This window comes from Rutidosis leptorrhynchoides, chromosome 7 (genome assembly GCF_046630445.1).
Source record: "Rutidosis leptorrhynchoides isolate AG116_Rl617_1_P2 chromosome 7, CSIRO_AGI_Rlap_v1, whole genome shotgun sequence".
NCBI lineage: Eukaryota > Viridiplantae > Streptophyta > Magnoliopsida > Asterales > Asteraceae > Rutidosis > Rutidosis leptorrhynchoides.
The window spans coordinates 173,401,969-173,417,500 of NC_092339.1; the positions used below are offsets into that span (position 1 = coordinate 173,401,969).

The 15,532-nt window shown below is 34.8% G+C and overlaps 1 protein-coding gene across 2 annotated transcripts; it reads right to left on the reverse strand.

Moving 5' to 3' along the window:
- Window positions 1-1,408: 1,408 nt before the first annotated feature.
- LOC139857207 (translocase of chloroplast 120, chloroplastic-like) lies at window positions 1,409-6,852 on the reverse strand. Of its 2 annotated transcripts, none has more exons than XM_071845946.1 (4): window positions 6,717-6,852; window positions 6,166-6,471; window positions 2,404-6,089; window positions 1,409-1,724 (listed from the first exon to the last, which is right to left on the reverse strand). In XM_071845946.1, the coding sequence occupies exons 2-3, from the start codon at window positions 6,439-6,441 to the stop codon at window positions 2,484-2,486; spliced, it is 3,882 nt and encodes a 1,293-aa protein (XP_071702047.1). In that variant the 5' UTR covers window positions 6,442-6,471; window positions 6,717-6,852; the 3' UTR covers window positions 1,409-1,724; window positions 2,404-2,483. The 2 variants fall into 2 exon arrangements, with proteins under 2 accessions (XP_071702047.1, XP_071702048.1); XM_071845947.1 differs by having other exon boundaries at window positions 1,409-1,734.
- Between the last annotated feature and the right edge of the window lie 8,680 nt (window positions 6,853-15,532).

A 15,532-nucleotide genomic window follows, 5' to 3' on the forward strand; every position in this document is an offset into this window, starting at 1 on the left:
TCTCGTGGCCTACATTACATTACTGTTACAATTAAACTATAGCTCACCAACATTCGTGTTGACTTTTTAAGCATGTTATTTCTCAGGTGCTTAGATGTATGCTGCTTCCGCTGTACTAGACTCTCGGTGTTAGATTTCCGCTGCTTAATTAGAGATGTCTCAAATATGAAACTTTTTACTTTGCATTCAAAACTTATGTTACATTTGAACAATAGCTTTGTAATGACCTTCGTGTCACGTACTTGTGTTAACGCTTTCTATTCGTAGAAGCATGATATCTTTTGTAAAATGTTATCTTTCCATGAATGCAAACTTGTTTTAAAACAGCATATAGTATTGTAACCTTGTGATGGACCTGTTGTTGATGATCCGTACACGTTAATTTTGTACGGGGCATCGCACTATGTTTCAGATCAGGTCGTCATGCTCCATTTGCTTCAAAAAAGTTGGATTTTGTCGTGCTCCCTTTGCTTCCGACGAAATCAGATCTAACAAATTTTTTCTTCCAACAAACACACCACAACAGGCTCGATCTCGATTTTTTGAAAATTGGGGCTAAATATTGGGAGAGAAATTGGGGATTTTTTTTATAGGGTTGAACTTGATTGATTTGATATTTATTGTAGGATTGAATTCAATATGGAGTTGGTGAAATTAAAATGGTCGAATATGTAATGGTTTGTAATCAAGGATTTGATTTGATTGAATTTTTTGATAAAAATGGTGGAATTGTATGTGTTTTTGCTGGTGAAATGTTATATAAGTGTGTGGTTAAAATCGAGATGGAAACTTAGGGCTTGTGTTTGAGTTAGGAGAGAAAAGGAGCAAGTGAAGGATGGTTTTATGATCAAATAATGAAAATACTCTCACATGCTTTGCAGAAAACCAAATTTAATGAAAAAGTTAGCAAACGTTAGGCATTTGGACTATCCTTGCTCCACTTGATAACCACAAGGATTATCCACACTTAAAACTGATACTTTGATTATCCATACAATATGGCACAAACTACAAGGACTATCCGCGCAATTTTCTCTTTTCTAACATTTTCATTTTTAAATGAGTTATAAATAAGTTTCAACGAGTTTAGATGGACCATCCAATAGATTAACGGATAAAAGATAGCTCCATATTGGCCTCATTTCCTTTGTTTTCTCAAGACTCATTTGACCCAAATGGTCGACTCAACGGACCCATTTACTTTGTTTTTCTTGACTCATTCGACCCAAATGGTCGACTCAACGAACCCTTTTTATGGGTCTTGACTGCCACGTGTACTCGAAAGGAATTTTACATTAAAAAAGAAAGTATGAGATCGCAGACAACCATTCCCTCTCTCACTGCAGGAAATGAAATAAACTATCAACGGGAAAAAAAAAAAAAAAAAAAAAAAAAAAAAAAAAAAAAAAAGACCCAATTCACCATAAACTTCTAAGCCAAACAAATTTCAGACTATAAAACGGAAATCCTCTCCACTAAAGAAAATTAAGACCCTTGTGAGTCATACTCACTATACATATATATATAGTACATATAATAACTAAACTTGGTCCCAATTCTAAGCATAACATCTCTCTATCAAGAAGACAATGTAGATGAAAACGAATACGAAGAAAAATACAGCATCCTGGTCTCGAATTGTGGCTCGCGTGCTACCATCTTGTGCATTTACTTTATAACATTTCCGCCTTCTTTTTGGCAATTATTTCAGAGATCAGGCCAATCTGCAAGAAACTGGGTCAGGTTGATATAAATATAACATATATCAGCAACCTTGCCCTTAAAGATATATAAATATCAATCAAATATACTTTATGATAACAATTGTATGTTGATTTTATAAAGGAATTGGCACAATAATTGTATCCATGCAAAAAACTTTTCATATAGCATTCAACATATAAATTCATGAACTCGGTAGCTTATTCATTACACTTATTAACACAGAAGCAATGTTAGAATTATGATTTATGATGCAGGGATAACTGTAAGTCCAAAAAGCATTAATTAACACACCAAGATATAGCTAAAGAATTGATTACAGACCAAAAGAGAACTGATATGAACTTTTTGTCATGAAAAGAAAGCAATAATACGTATAAAATATGGAGAGCCCATTTCATACAAGTGATTTAAAAATTTTAACCTAGCTTTGACTTTGACCCGAATTTTTAGGCGTTTTTGGACGACTCGGGACGGGCTAGTCCCCAAACCAACACGTACACAAAAATGACTGACTTTGACTCAGAATGTTTAACCTAGCTTTTACAACATTGATATTTAGGCTGCTTACAACCAACAAAATTAACAAAAGATATGAAATAAATATGACATCTAAACCCAGATAATAATCTAATCAATTCGCTTATAAATAAAAAAATCATGTACCGAAAGTTTACTCACATGTTGGTCATCAATCAATCGAACCCGCAGCTTGCACCACAAAAATTTCTTCACAAATCTCCAAACCAAAAAAAATGTCTTCAATAAGCCGAATCCCGATCCTGATAATACCCCAACAACTTGGTCACAATCGGAACCAACGCAACTAACGCAATTTGTAACTGTTCTGAACTATTCAAACGAACACTAACTTGTCCCGAACCCTTATTATTCAAATTAACACGACCAATTAAATTAGTAAACCGACCAATAGGAATCTGCGATTGTGCGTTCCATCCAAGTGCAAGATCACCATGCCAATCCATAACCGACAAACCAACAGTCGACAAAAACCGACCCAACGGATAATCTTTATCTCGTAACGTAGCTTCCAAACTACCCCCGTACGCCACGTCACCACGACCAATAACGGCACCACCTGCAACTACCAACTGTCCCCGTTTATTAATCGCTAATTTGTCCTCAAATTTGAAACCACCAGTTAACGAATCACCAAAGTAAGTAGCCGAAAAACCAGCTGACGCTTTATTTTTTCTGTAATTAATAAAACGAGTATCACTCCGTATAGTATACGACATCTCTTTTCCGACAGTCTGCATATCGAACGCTAACGTTGTAGACTTTGATTTTCCATGTTTTATCGCACTTGATACCTCCATTTGAAGATTAGCGTCTTTTTTATCTTTCGTAACTTGACCGGAAAACGATACGGGTATCGTTTCTTTAAGTGCGAGTAAATGTTCCACGTTGATTCCTTCATAGCCAACGTCGTGATCCCAACCGTGTGGATCGAGCACGGGTCTAACGAGCCACTGGTTAGCCGAATCGAGAGCTCGGTACCGATGCGTAGGATTATCTGCATCGAACGAAACGGGTAAATTCATATCTTGAACCGCAACGGGAACGGTTGCAGCCCCGTTACCGTCTTCTTGGCTAACAACATCGGCGAGTTCTGTCGGAACGTTCTTAGCGGCTTCCGCCATTTTCTTCATCAATCTTCTTCGTTTTTTCTCTTCTTTCAATTGTTTCTTCATAAAGAGCTTTTCCCTGTATTCCAATTCATCGTAATATGATTTCTTTTGTGCCTTACTAAGCTTCGACAACTGATAACTAGTCAACCGTTTAAACGGTGGTAATTCATCATATTCGGACGATTCTTCGTCAGAGGACTCGTCGATTTCATCGTCGCCGACATCATCATCGTCGTCACCAAATTGCTCATGCGGTAACTTAAGCTGAGGTCTCGATTGTAGAAGATTCGAAAGAATGAACGGTAACGGTGGTGGACGAGATCGGGACGCAAACGGTTTGCCAGGTGGCGAGTCTTGCAACTTCAAAAGCATATTCGCCTCGACCAAAATCTTAGAAGCAAACGAAAGTAATAACAAGTGCGGCTTCCACACTTGACCATTTGGCAAAACTCGTTGACCAGCCCGGTTAGTTCTACAAGCGGTGTGGTTCTCTACTAACGAAACAGGGTTCATAAGTCGCATATCACCAGCAGCTTGCCGAATGGCTTGCTGAACCACATGGGACCGTTGCGTCACAAACATGTCATAACTAGTGGCTGTACCATTTGGGCCTTCAGGAGGAGCAGATGCGGCATGGGTCAAGACCACAATGGCATTAAACCATATAGACTGACCAAATATATCGGTTATAGTTCGTAACAAAGGCAAATCACCGAAATCCCGACTTTGCATATCCAACCTGTCAAGATACAGCACAATATCTGGAGGCGATTTTTGGATAAACCGTTTGACTGAATGAAGAATTTTCTCGTTTTTCTTTTGATCAGCCCATGAAGATAGAAGGCCCGGTGTGTCGATAACACGTACTTTAATACCCTGTACCGTTCCTACAACATCCTGAACTTTTTTCGTTCCGTGTTGAAACGCATTTGTTCCAAACTTAACTTCATCGAATATAGAATTAATGGTTGCGCTTTTTCCGACTCCAGATTTGCCAAGAACCATGATGGTACACGAGAACTCGAGTGGTTCTTGTCCAGCTGCCTCCAACTGCTCAGCCATGGCACTGGCACGTTCGAAGCTAAACGCAGCAACACGACCACCGTTATTGCCTCTTAATTGTTCAGCCAATCCTAACCTATACAAGACCTGAGCCACAACAACGTTATGAGGAGTCTGTCCAAGCCTGCGGGCAAGACGTAAAAACTTGACCCGTATCATCTGGAGCTTTTCACGAGTTTCATCGTTTTCATCGGGTTCACCATTGGATGGTTCATCACTGACTTGGTTTTGCAAAGGACGAGCATCCCCGTTTACCTGCGGTTGCACCACACGGTGAGCCGGTTCTAGCCGTGGAAGACCAGCAGGCTGAGCTGATGCTGGGGATGAAGCTGGCGTGGGTGCAGAACTAGGTTTGGAACTAGGAATGGGAGATTGATCAGGCTTTGAATCATGTTTCGAGTTGGCTACAGAAGTGGAAATCGCAGATTTTTTGGTAGATAACGAGAGACCGATAACTGGCTTCAACTCTGATTCTTTTTTCACTTGAATATCTTGCTTCATCTCACTATCTTTCGGTGCAACTTTTTCATTCTCCGGGGTAACCGTTTTCTCCTCCACAGGAACACGGATGACATCATTGGCTGACATACTTCGTTGTTCAAGATTCTTATCAACTTGATGTCCAGAAGATGAATCAGAACTTATCTGCTCTGCGTCTTGAATTTGTTCGGAAGTTGGTTCATTTGCAACATTAAGCGAAATATTTCTTGAAATTTCAAACGTATCCCGTTGATTCTGACTATCATCATCTTTACTTTCGGTAACCAATATATCGTCATCTTTAATTTCTGTAACCGATGGATCTTTTTCAATCACATCTCCATTTGCTTCAGCACTAATCTCATCATCTGGTTGTGTTCTGTGACCCACCAAACTTCCATTTACACCATCATCATGAACCACTGTTTTACCGACATCAGCATTATCTGAAACTCCATTATCTATAATCCCATTATTATCTTCTGACCCATTTTGCTCATTAATCGGGCCCACCACTTTCACCGCCTCATCTTGTCCACCAATTTCTGACACAACAGTTTCCAAGTCACTAGCGTGATCCGTCACAACATTATCAGATATACTTTTTTCATCCATGGCCTGCACTAAATTAAGCACCTTTTCCTCGCTCTTAACCTCATTCACAGACTCACTAGCTTCCAAACAACTCAATTGTTGGCTAGAATCATTCACGGATGCATTTATCACCTCATTAACATCTGCTGAACCAGGCACTTTTTCCTCATTATCATCATTAATCATAACGTTACTAGCTTCGAATTCACTCAGCTGTTCACTAGAATCAACATCAGATGCATTTATCTCCTTATTAACATCTATGTTTTCCTCACTGTCATCAATAACATCTGCTGAATTAGGCATTTCACCCTCATTAACATCATTAATCACAGCCTTAATATCTTCCATTCCACTTAGCGGTTTGCTATAATCAATATCAGATACATTAATCTCCTTATTAACATCTGCTAAATGAAGCACCTTTACCTCACTATCATCATTATTCACAGCCTCAATAGCTTCCAACGCACTCGGCTGGTCACTAGATGAACTATCAGTTGCATTCACAATCTCAATACTCTCTATAAAAACAGGTTGATCCCTGGTTGTATTAGAGGTACTTTTAACATCAATCGCCTGCACGCATAACCAATTAATCAGATATATATACTTTTTTCACCAAAAAATGATCAAATAATTAGAACAAAGTTACCTTTATAGACGTATCCTCCTCAACAGGATCGATACCAGCCTTTTCCTTAACCATTTGAATCACACTAGGAGCCTCAAATGCATCCTTATCGTTTTTATTATCGACACTTTCTGCCACATCGATCTTATCAGATACGCTAGAGTCGCCTCCATTTGAAGCATTCTTAAAATCCTCATCAATTCGATTACAACTCACTACACCTACCGAAATATCATCTTTATCCGAATCGTCTACTTTTAGCTTCATTACATCCACTTTACTCACACCATTTTCCATCACAGACACTCAAAACCCTAACCTGGATCCCTAAATATTCGTAAATCAAAAACCCTAAATCAGCATACAACCAGACAAACATATCCAATTCAATCAAATATAAAAGTACTAATACAATAACAATTGATTACATACATCAAATAGATCTGTACAACAGTATAGAACAAACGCAAATCAAGTTCAGAGTTAAATTACAGATAAGAACAGGTAGGGTTTAAGTTTAAATAAACAAATAGATACAAAGTATAGATACAGAGAAAGATAGAAAGTTGTACCTGAAGATATAGATTGACGTTAGGGATAAGAAAAGGTAAATATAAAGATGATCTTATTGTTGTTGTTGTTCGAGGAGAAAAAAAATCAGCAGAATTCTATTTTACACTCATGTTGAAGCTGTATGTATGTATGTATATATGTGCGCTCGTGTATATATCTTGTTGTTTATCTATCTATATGATGATATGATGATGACTACAAACCCACCTAACCAGTCTTGGTTATAGGGGTCTTAGATCGTACGGTGTAGATTTATTGATGAGAGTGAAGGGCGACTTGATATAACGCCATATATGAGAAAACAAAGAATGTTCCTTAACCTTTTACACCAATCCAATCCGATACCCATAAAAATACTCCTTAATACTCCTCCAATGTATTGTATTGTAGGGAGGCCAATTCGTCGTGCTAATAGGACCTCTTTCGGTCCGCCACGAGTTTCTCCGGTTTCCAAGTTAAGATGTAAAATCGGCGTGAACAAAAACGTGGTGGAGCAGTTGGAGTGGTCTGTTTTGGTAGTTGATTCGATACCTATGTCGGATTTGAAACTGCAAGCGTTTTTGATCAAGTACAAAGTTTCGGTTAATACTATTTGTAAACTTGGGCGTTTTGCTTGTATTTTAGTATGCGCCGATTGCGATGGTTTCAACAGAGTTATTGGTTCTGAAAATGACGACTTCGTTCTAGTGTCTCGGTTTAAAGAATTGGCTCGTAGTTTCTTTCGGTTCACGTGGTTAGAAATTAAAGGGGTTCCGGTAACTCACGTGTCTGCCGAGAGTGCTACTAAGGTTGCTAGCCTTTTCGGTGAGGTTCTAAAGGTTGCTAAATCGTCTTGCACTCTTGGTAATGTTGGCTCTTTGTTTGCCTTCATAAAAACAACGAGAACGAAACATGTCCATGATGCGGTTGAAGTGGATCTTGAAGACGATGAATTTTTGGCGTGTAATGCTTGGGTTAATGAGCTTAATGCGGCTTCGGATTTGGATGTTGCGTTATTAGATGTTTTCCCCGTTGATCTCCTGGCTATTTCTAATCGTATCGTTATGACGGGTCATCCCGTCTTTGATCATCATGTTGAGTTGGTTAATGAAGCGTTAGATGTCAATGGTGCTCGGGGTATTAACGACAATGTGCCTGGTCCCGATCAATTACATGACGTTGAAGAAGATGTGGTAGATGTTGCAGACAAAGTCGTTTGTGATAACGAGCTGCGGTTCGGTAGTTTTGGTATCAATGAAGCGTTGGGGTCCGAAGTTGAAGTGCCCGTGAATATGTCTCCTGTTGTGTCCACTGTTGAAAAAATTCATAGTGATCTCCCTATTTTGTTTAATGAGAATTCTGTTGCTAATTTACCCCATGTTGATAATGGGTGTAATGTTTTACTGGATAATTCAAATTCATCATCCCATGTTGCAAATTCTTCCAATGTTAATGTGAAGAACGTTTCAAATGGTGTGGACTTTGGGCCCAATAAGTTGGGCCGAACTTTTATTAACAAGCAGAAGAAGAAAACGGATTGCGAAGGTTTCGTTTTACGGGATGAAGATGAGGTCAGTGCTTCGAACAAAGTCAAGAAAGGATTTTTTCAAGGTTTAGCGGATCAAGGTTTGATACCCCCGTGTGCGTCCGGCTCTCTTGTTGGTAGTAGTTCATCTAACGTGATCTCGTACAATTTTAAATCTCGAAATAGTAAGGGTATCCACATTGACAAGGTTGACGGGTTTACGAATCGCCCGGATGAAAGAAACCGGAAAGGTCCATCCTAAGTTGGGTATTTGTTTTTATATTTTTCAGTGGTGTTTGGTTGTCTTATTTTGCTTTAAGATTGTCTTAGATTGTGTGTTTTTGCTATGGTTTGCTTATCTTTGTTTAGTGGTTTAAAACTTAGTTTTGTTCGCTTTGCAGTAGCGTTTTTGGTTTTAGTTTGGCTCGGTTGGAGTAAGCGTCGATTTGTGACGTTTACTAGTTTCGAGCATATCCTGTTTATTTTTTCTGTATCAGTTAGGGTCCTTCATTATTCGATGAAGGGTTCCCTCATTTTAATAGTATTCGTTATTTTAGCCACAAAAAAAAAATTGTATTGTATTGTATTAGATGATTAATATCTTAATCTTAATCGTTATTTTATTTATTTTGAAATTTTCTAATTACAACACTTAAGATTGTCACTAGAAAATAAATGTATGTATTAAATAGTGATACATTTGACATTAGTTATTTTAATGGAGTGGTTGTTATTATAATGTACAAATAGAATAGAATTTGCATGTATTAATTTTTTAATGACAATTCTTACTATTTTTTTTACATCAGTTTGGTATCACTGACTTAATCATCCACGCGTTCATCTCCCGTAGTTGCATAACCCGCCTTCAACTACTGTCCTGGAGGAAACCCGGACCAATCCGAGGGGATGGCCGGTAAAACTCCCTCTCCTCGCTGCCCCCACACTAAGCGAAAGACGACCTGAAAGGATGCGTCAGGTCAGGGATAACATTGAGTGTAATATTAGAAGATTTCTTTTATTTTATTTACTTCATCATTTATTTATCTATTTATTGCTTTAAAAGGCAACTAAAATATATTAGCAGGAAGCGAGTAAATACAGCGTCAACAAACAATTAAGTACATCAACTTTAACACGACTGTGACGACCGGGAATTTCCGACCAAATTTAAACTTGATCTTTGTATGATTTCGACACGATAAGCAAAGTCTGTAATGTTGAGTCTTAAAAATTCTTGAACTGTTTACATAGATTCATTTGACCTTTGACTATTTTCAACGATTCACGAACCTTTAATTGTAAACACAAATGTAAATATAAATAATTACATATGTAAATAATAATATTAAATATATCAATGAACCATTATGTAAATTAGTTATTATAAAGGATAATTTTAAATAACAAAAACTTGTTACTTTAAATAGATAGAGCATATTGGATATAAATGGTTTCAAACATAATTTGTCAACGTTATCAAAATATTAAAGGTATAATGTTATATTTTGAGTTTAATTGTTTAATACATATAATTAGTTATCTAATTAATATTTAGAACATAAATTGTATATATAGTAGTATATATATAAATCTATATATACGAATTCTATTCATAATTATTATTAAATTATAATATATACATATTAAATGTTCAATAAATGTTGTCAAATAATATATGATATGATAATATTACATAATTAATAAAATGTAATATATTAAATGTAATTACAAGTTAAACATATGATTGTTATACTAATATTATTATTATTTCCATTACTATTAATAATATCAATATGAATATTAAAATCAGTGAGTCATATTATTATTTTCAATAAATAATATATAAATAGGAAGGTTGATACATATTGTGACGACCCGGAAATTTCCGACCAAATTTAAACTTAATCTTTATATGATTTCGATACGATAAGCAAAGTATGTACTGTTGAGTTTAGAAAATTTTGGATTGATGTTCATATATTCATTTGACATTCGACTGCTCTCGACGATTCACGAATAATTAATTGTAATTAGATATGTGAGTATGTATATATAAATAATAATTTGAAATATAATTTGAAGTGTTATATGTTGTTGTTATTAAAAATAAACAAAATAAAATTAGGATATTATAATAATTATTAATTAAAATATATCTTAATATATAAATAAAGTATTTTAAAAATAAATAATAAATAATTGTAATACTCATTTGATGTTTTGAATGATATTAAACAAGTTAAATTCAAACTATTATAATTTTAAAATAAACAGTGATACGAAAATGAGTTCTATAAATTTTAAGCTTACTAAAATTATATTTAGGACCTAGTTATTAAATTTCAACACTTTTTATATTTCACCCATAAATGAGAGGGACATTTGATGTAATTTTTATTTAATAATTAATGATCGAATTTTATACCATAATGACCAAAATAAATAAATATAGTTAATCTAAAAATTTGGGATTTTTCCAAAGACTTTTATCCGCCATTAATTAAACACGATATCCAGTCCGTGAAAGAAATAGTAGACGATGGCTAAGAATTCACACGTTTAAATTATAAATTATTATTATATTTATTTAATTATTATTCATGTCGACTAGATTGAAAGATAATCAAATTGCATGATTGATCACTGTATTGGTTGATTGATATGCACATGTACGCATATGGGATATACACTAGTACACACAGATTACTTTTGTTTTACTAATTCTAATTCTTTGATCAAACTTCATACTCCCTTCTGCCAAAATATGGACTAAGGTCACCACACCAACTTGCACAAATAATTAAGTAATTTGTTGCTTTCTTTTTGATTCTTGTCGTGACACACAAACACCAAGAACCAACTTAATTTAATTAAATTGTAAATTGTTACATATATATATGTCTTGTGCATTCGACCAACCAAAAACCAAAAAGGGGTAGCCGCAGCACACAACCCCCCCAAATAACCACTCTACACCACCTCAAACCTTCATCACCGAGCGACCATCACAACTGTCATTCCTTTAAACTGTTTCATGTTTTGTATTCGAGTACTACCACCCTCTCCATCACAACCGACAGTCACCGGAGGACAACCACAACCCAGCCAAACTTCGCCACCTTAAACCATAACCACACCATGAACCACCAACCGTCACCCTTTCTCTCTCTTTTCTCTTTTCTTTATAGACGTGAACAACCACCACCAAAACAACTATCATCGTGAATCACTGCTACGGCTAATGTATATATATATTTTATTTGTTTTGTTTCGTTTCTCCGTCAAACAACACAAGTACCACCATGACCTCCTCCACGAAGCATAATAGATTGTTGTTATTGTTCCGATCAACAGGCTCGTTGCTACTACTTATGTTTTTCTTATTCATGTTCGATCATCACTAAAACATCATCGAGATAATCATTGTTGCTACCACGGTTATTTTTTTTATTTTTTTTTCTCTCGCTATTACACCTGCTACAATTTTCTATTGAGTATCAACACCACAACCCAACAAGATGATACACATTAAAGAAAAGGATGAAGGATTAACGATAATAATAATGACCCAATAAAGAAGACGATGAATAGTGAACGTAAAGATGATGATGCTTCTGTAACCAACGATGATGATGATGATGATGACATAAGACGATGACGATAATGATAACGGTGTTATAAAGATGATAATGATTCAGTTTTGCCTCCTATCTTGTAGCCTGAACGTCACCCAAATCACCATCATTCCGTTCATAGTTTTAACCGTAAACCGAACCTTCAATCACAATTATGTTCGATCACTACTATTCCGCCCAACTCACAACCGTAACCACCATCGAATGATACTTGTGCACTGCTGCAATCGGGGATGTTTCTCTGGTCCAAATTGAACATATACACACGTTTTTTTTATATAAAGGTATTATAATTATATTTATTATTCAATTCAATTATTCTTTTATTATTATCATTATTATTATATTTTTTTTTGAGTAAGACGAAACCAAGAACAAGCACCCTTATCTTTATTCATTACTGGATTTTTTTTATTTAAGGGACTACAAAGGTTTTGTAGTTGGGCCATGAACTGTGATGAATTGTTGGGCCGGAAATCTCAATTTTTAGTTGGGCCGAAATAATATGTTTGCATTTGGGCCGAATATCTTCTTGTGTTGTTGGGTCGAGGTTCGGTTCAAAAGAATTAAGTGAAGGAGATAATTCAAAGTAATAACTAGTAGTCTAATGGTGGAGAGTGTTGTTGCGTTTTGAGAGGTCACGGGTTCGAGTCCCGGCAGGAACATTCTTTTTGCTGTTTCCTTAAAGGTAGTCCTTTTATTTGCTTTTATTATTATTATTAATTATTATTATTATTATTATTATTATTATTATTATTATTATTATTATTATTATTATGGTTATGAAGTATTAGTATTATTATGTTTGTTATCATTATTATTATTAATAACATCACTAGTATCTTTATAATTAAAAGTTATCATTATCATTTTTGTTTATTAGTATTATCATTATATTATGATTTTGATTACGATTACGATATTGTAAATGATTAACATTATGAAGTATTAAGATGTATATGCTTACAGTTAAGATAATTAAGATATAATTAAGAATATATAAAGGTGGTATAATTAGATTACCAATGTAATTATAAAACTTAATGATTAAAAATTATAATGTAATTCATGATTCGAACGAAAAATTATTATTATTATCATTTTATCATCTTTAGAATTTTCATTAGAATTATTATCAATAAAGTTATTATCATTTGTATTTTTATTAAAATTATCATTATTATTATTATTATCATTTTAATTATTACAGGTATCAGTATTATTATTAAAATAACTATTAAATTATATAAAATCATATCTAATACATATAACCTAACTCTATCATTATATTAATAGTTATTTAAGGTATATAAAATAAATATATTTAAGTTATCAATTGAACACAAAATTTATTAAAATGACAATTACATCACTAATAATAATATATTTGTTCGATCATAATTATGTGTAATAATATATATCCAAATGATATAGGTTCGTGAATCCGAGGCCAACCCTGCATTGTTCAGTTGTTCAATATAGTTATATGTATTTTTACTACAAAATACATTAGGTGAGTTCATATGCTCCCTTTTACTCTTTACATTTTTGGGACTGAGAATACATGCGCTGTTTTTACAACTGCTTTATTAAATGCTTTTGAAATATATTTTGAACTGCGAATACATGAAATGCTTTTATAAATGTTTGAAGAGATAGACACAAGCAAAACAATCCTCGAATGAATTATGTGGACATGATAATTGCCACCGTTGAATTATGTGGACATGATAATTGCCACCGTTGAATTATGTGGACATGATAATTGCCACTGTTGAATTATGTGGACATGATAATTGCCACCATTGAATTATGTGGACATGATAATTGCCACCAATTGAAATGAATGTTATGTATCGAGAGAATGATTTTATAGACAGGTTATGTGTATGTTATTTTTGTGCACAAGATATGTGTACGGTTACTAAGATTTATGAAAGATGATTTCGTACACGAGAAAGGTGTACTGTATTTAAAAAATATCGCATGTACATTACAGGTGGGTATAGGATTCAGGCCCATTTGTACCATGCAGCATTTAAATATTGTGATCTATCAAAATAACGAATTTTATTATTTTATGATAAACTTATGAACTCACCAACCTTTTGGTTGACACTTGAAAGCATGTTTATTCTCAGGTATGAAAGAAATCTTCTGCTGTGCATTTGCTCATTTTAAAGACATTATTTGGAGTCGATCATCGCAATGGGACCAGATGTTGGTGACTTCGTCCAGATGGATTAGGACGGGGCATGACAGTTGGTATCAGAGCGGTGGTCTTAGAGAACCAGGTCATACATTAGTGTGTCAAACTAATAGTTGTTTAGATGCATTAGTGAGTCTGGACTTCGACCGTGTCTGCATGTCAAAAGTTTTGCTTATCATTTCGTGTCAAAAATTACCTGCTTATCATTCTTAGAGAATCACTTGCTTATCATTCTTAGTCTAGACACGTTTTACTACATTGACTACATGAATAGTGTATAGACAAAATTCATATCTTAGCGTATCTGCTACTTCATATCTTAGCGTATCTGTTACTGTAACTTTGCCTGACAACTTTCGTAGATTCCTCCGTAACTTATAGGATTTTAGTATTATATATACATATGTAAATTATGTATGCAGGGTACTAATCTACATCCTATAATTTACTTCTTATCGAAAATCCTTCATCTGATCGTACGAGATGAATCCCTCAACCAGTTTGAATTCCTCGGATTCCGACAGCTATTCCGATATGGAGTTTCACCTAATCTCCGAAACCAGTGTCACTAGAATGAATCAACTAATTCATCTGATGAGTTCGTAGTCTATTAAATCAATGGAGACGCGCAGAAGCCAATCCCTTCCACCAACCGAATTCACCTCTTGACAATGAACCTGAAGCGGTTACCGGCGAACCTGTTCGAGACACCATTTTCAGTCTCATTTCTAGGGTAACTCGACAAGATTATATTATATCCACAATTCTGAACCTTATTCATCCGCTCGTTCCTACCGACAATCATCCTGGAGTAATAAGTCAACGAACTTCGTGCTCGAATAATCAATTCGGAGAATATGGTGCAAAATGTACCAGCTTCAGCAACATCACCGGCACCAACAGTACTATTAGTAACAGCACCAGTACCATCAACAATCCATGCTTCAATATCATTATCTGTACTTCGAGTATGATCTTCGTTCTACGTATCGTTCTACCTCATTTATCTTCGTTCGACATGGCGAATATGTAATCTCTAAAGTTTTAGAGATTATTTATTCTAGTTCTAACCGAAAACTAAATGAGTTTAATATTATATTAACTCATTAAATCCATGATTACATCTGAAGAAAATATATATGTATATATGTTTTCATAAATATTGTAATTAAAAAAAAAATAAAAAAAATTCTTTTGTACAAACTGTTAATGGTGAAAATATTTTAACGGGTAGGTAATACCCGAGGAATATTTAGATTTCACATTAATAAGTTAGATTGTACGTTATTCGAATCTGATTCAACAGTCATTTACTATCCTACTTACATCCACCGATATACAAATCCGTTCACCACAAAATAACCATTTTCATTCAATTTCATATTTGGATTTTGATCTATCAGAATCCGACAAGTGGCATAATGAAGAAAATATTGGACAAAATAAAATTGTTAGAAACAAACA

What these genes read in the sequence shown, in the direction of transcription:
- LOC139857207 (XM_071845946.1), bottom strand. Translation starts at nt 6,441, where the DNA reads ATGGAAAATGGTGTGAGTAAAGTGGATGTAATGAAGCTAAAAGTAGAC. An exon ending in AGGAGGATACGTCTATAAAG is followed by an intron (nt 6,090 to 6,165) that starts GTAACTTTGTTC and finishes TTATGCGTGCAG; the next exon opens with GCGATTGATGTTAAAAGTAC.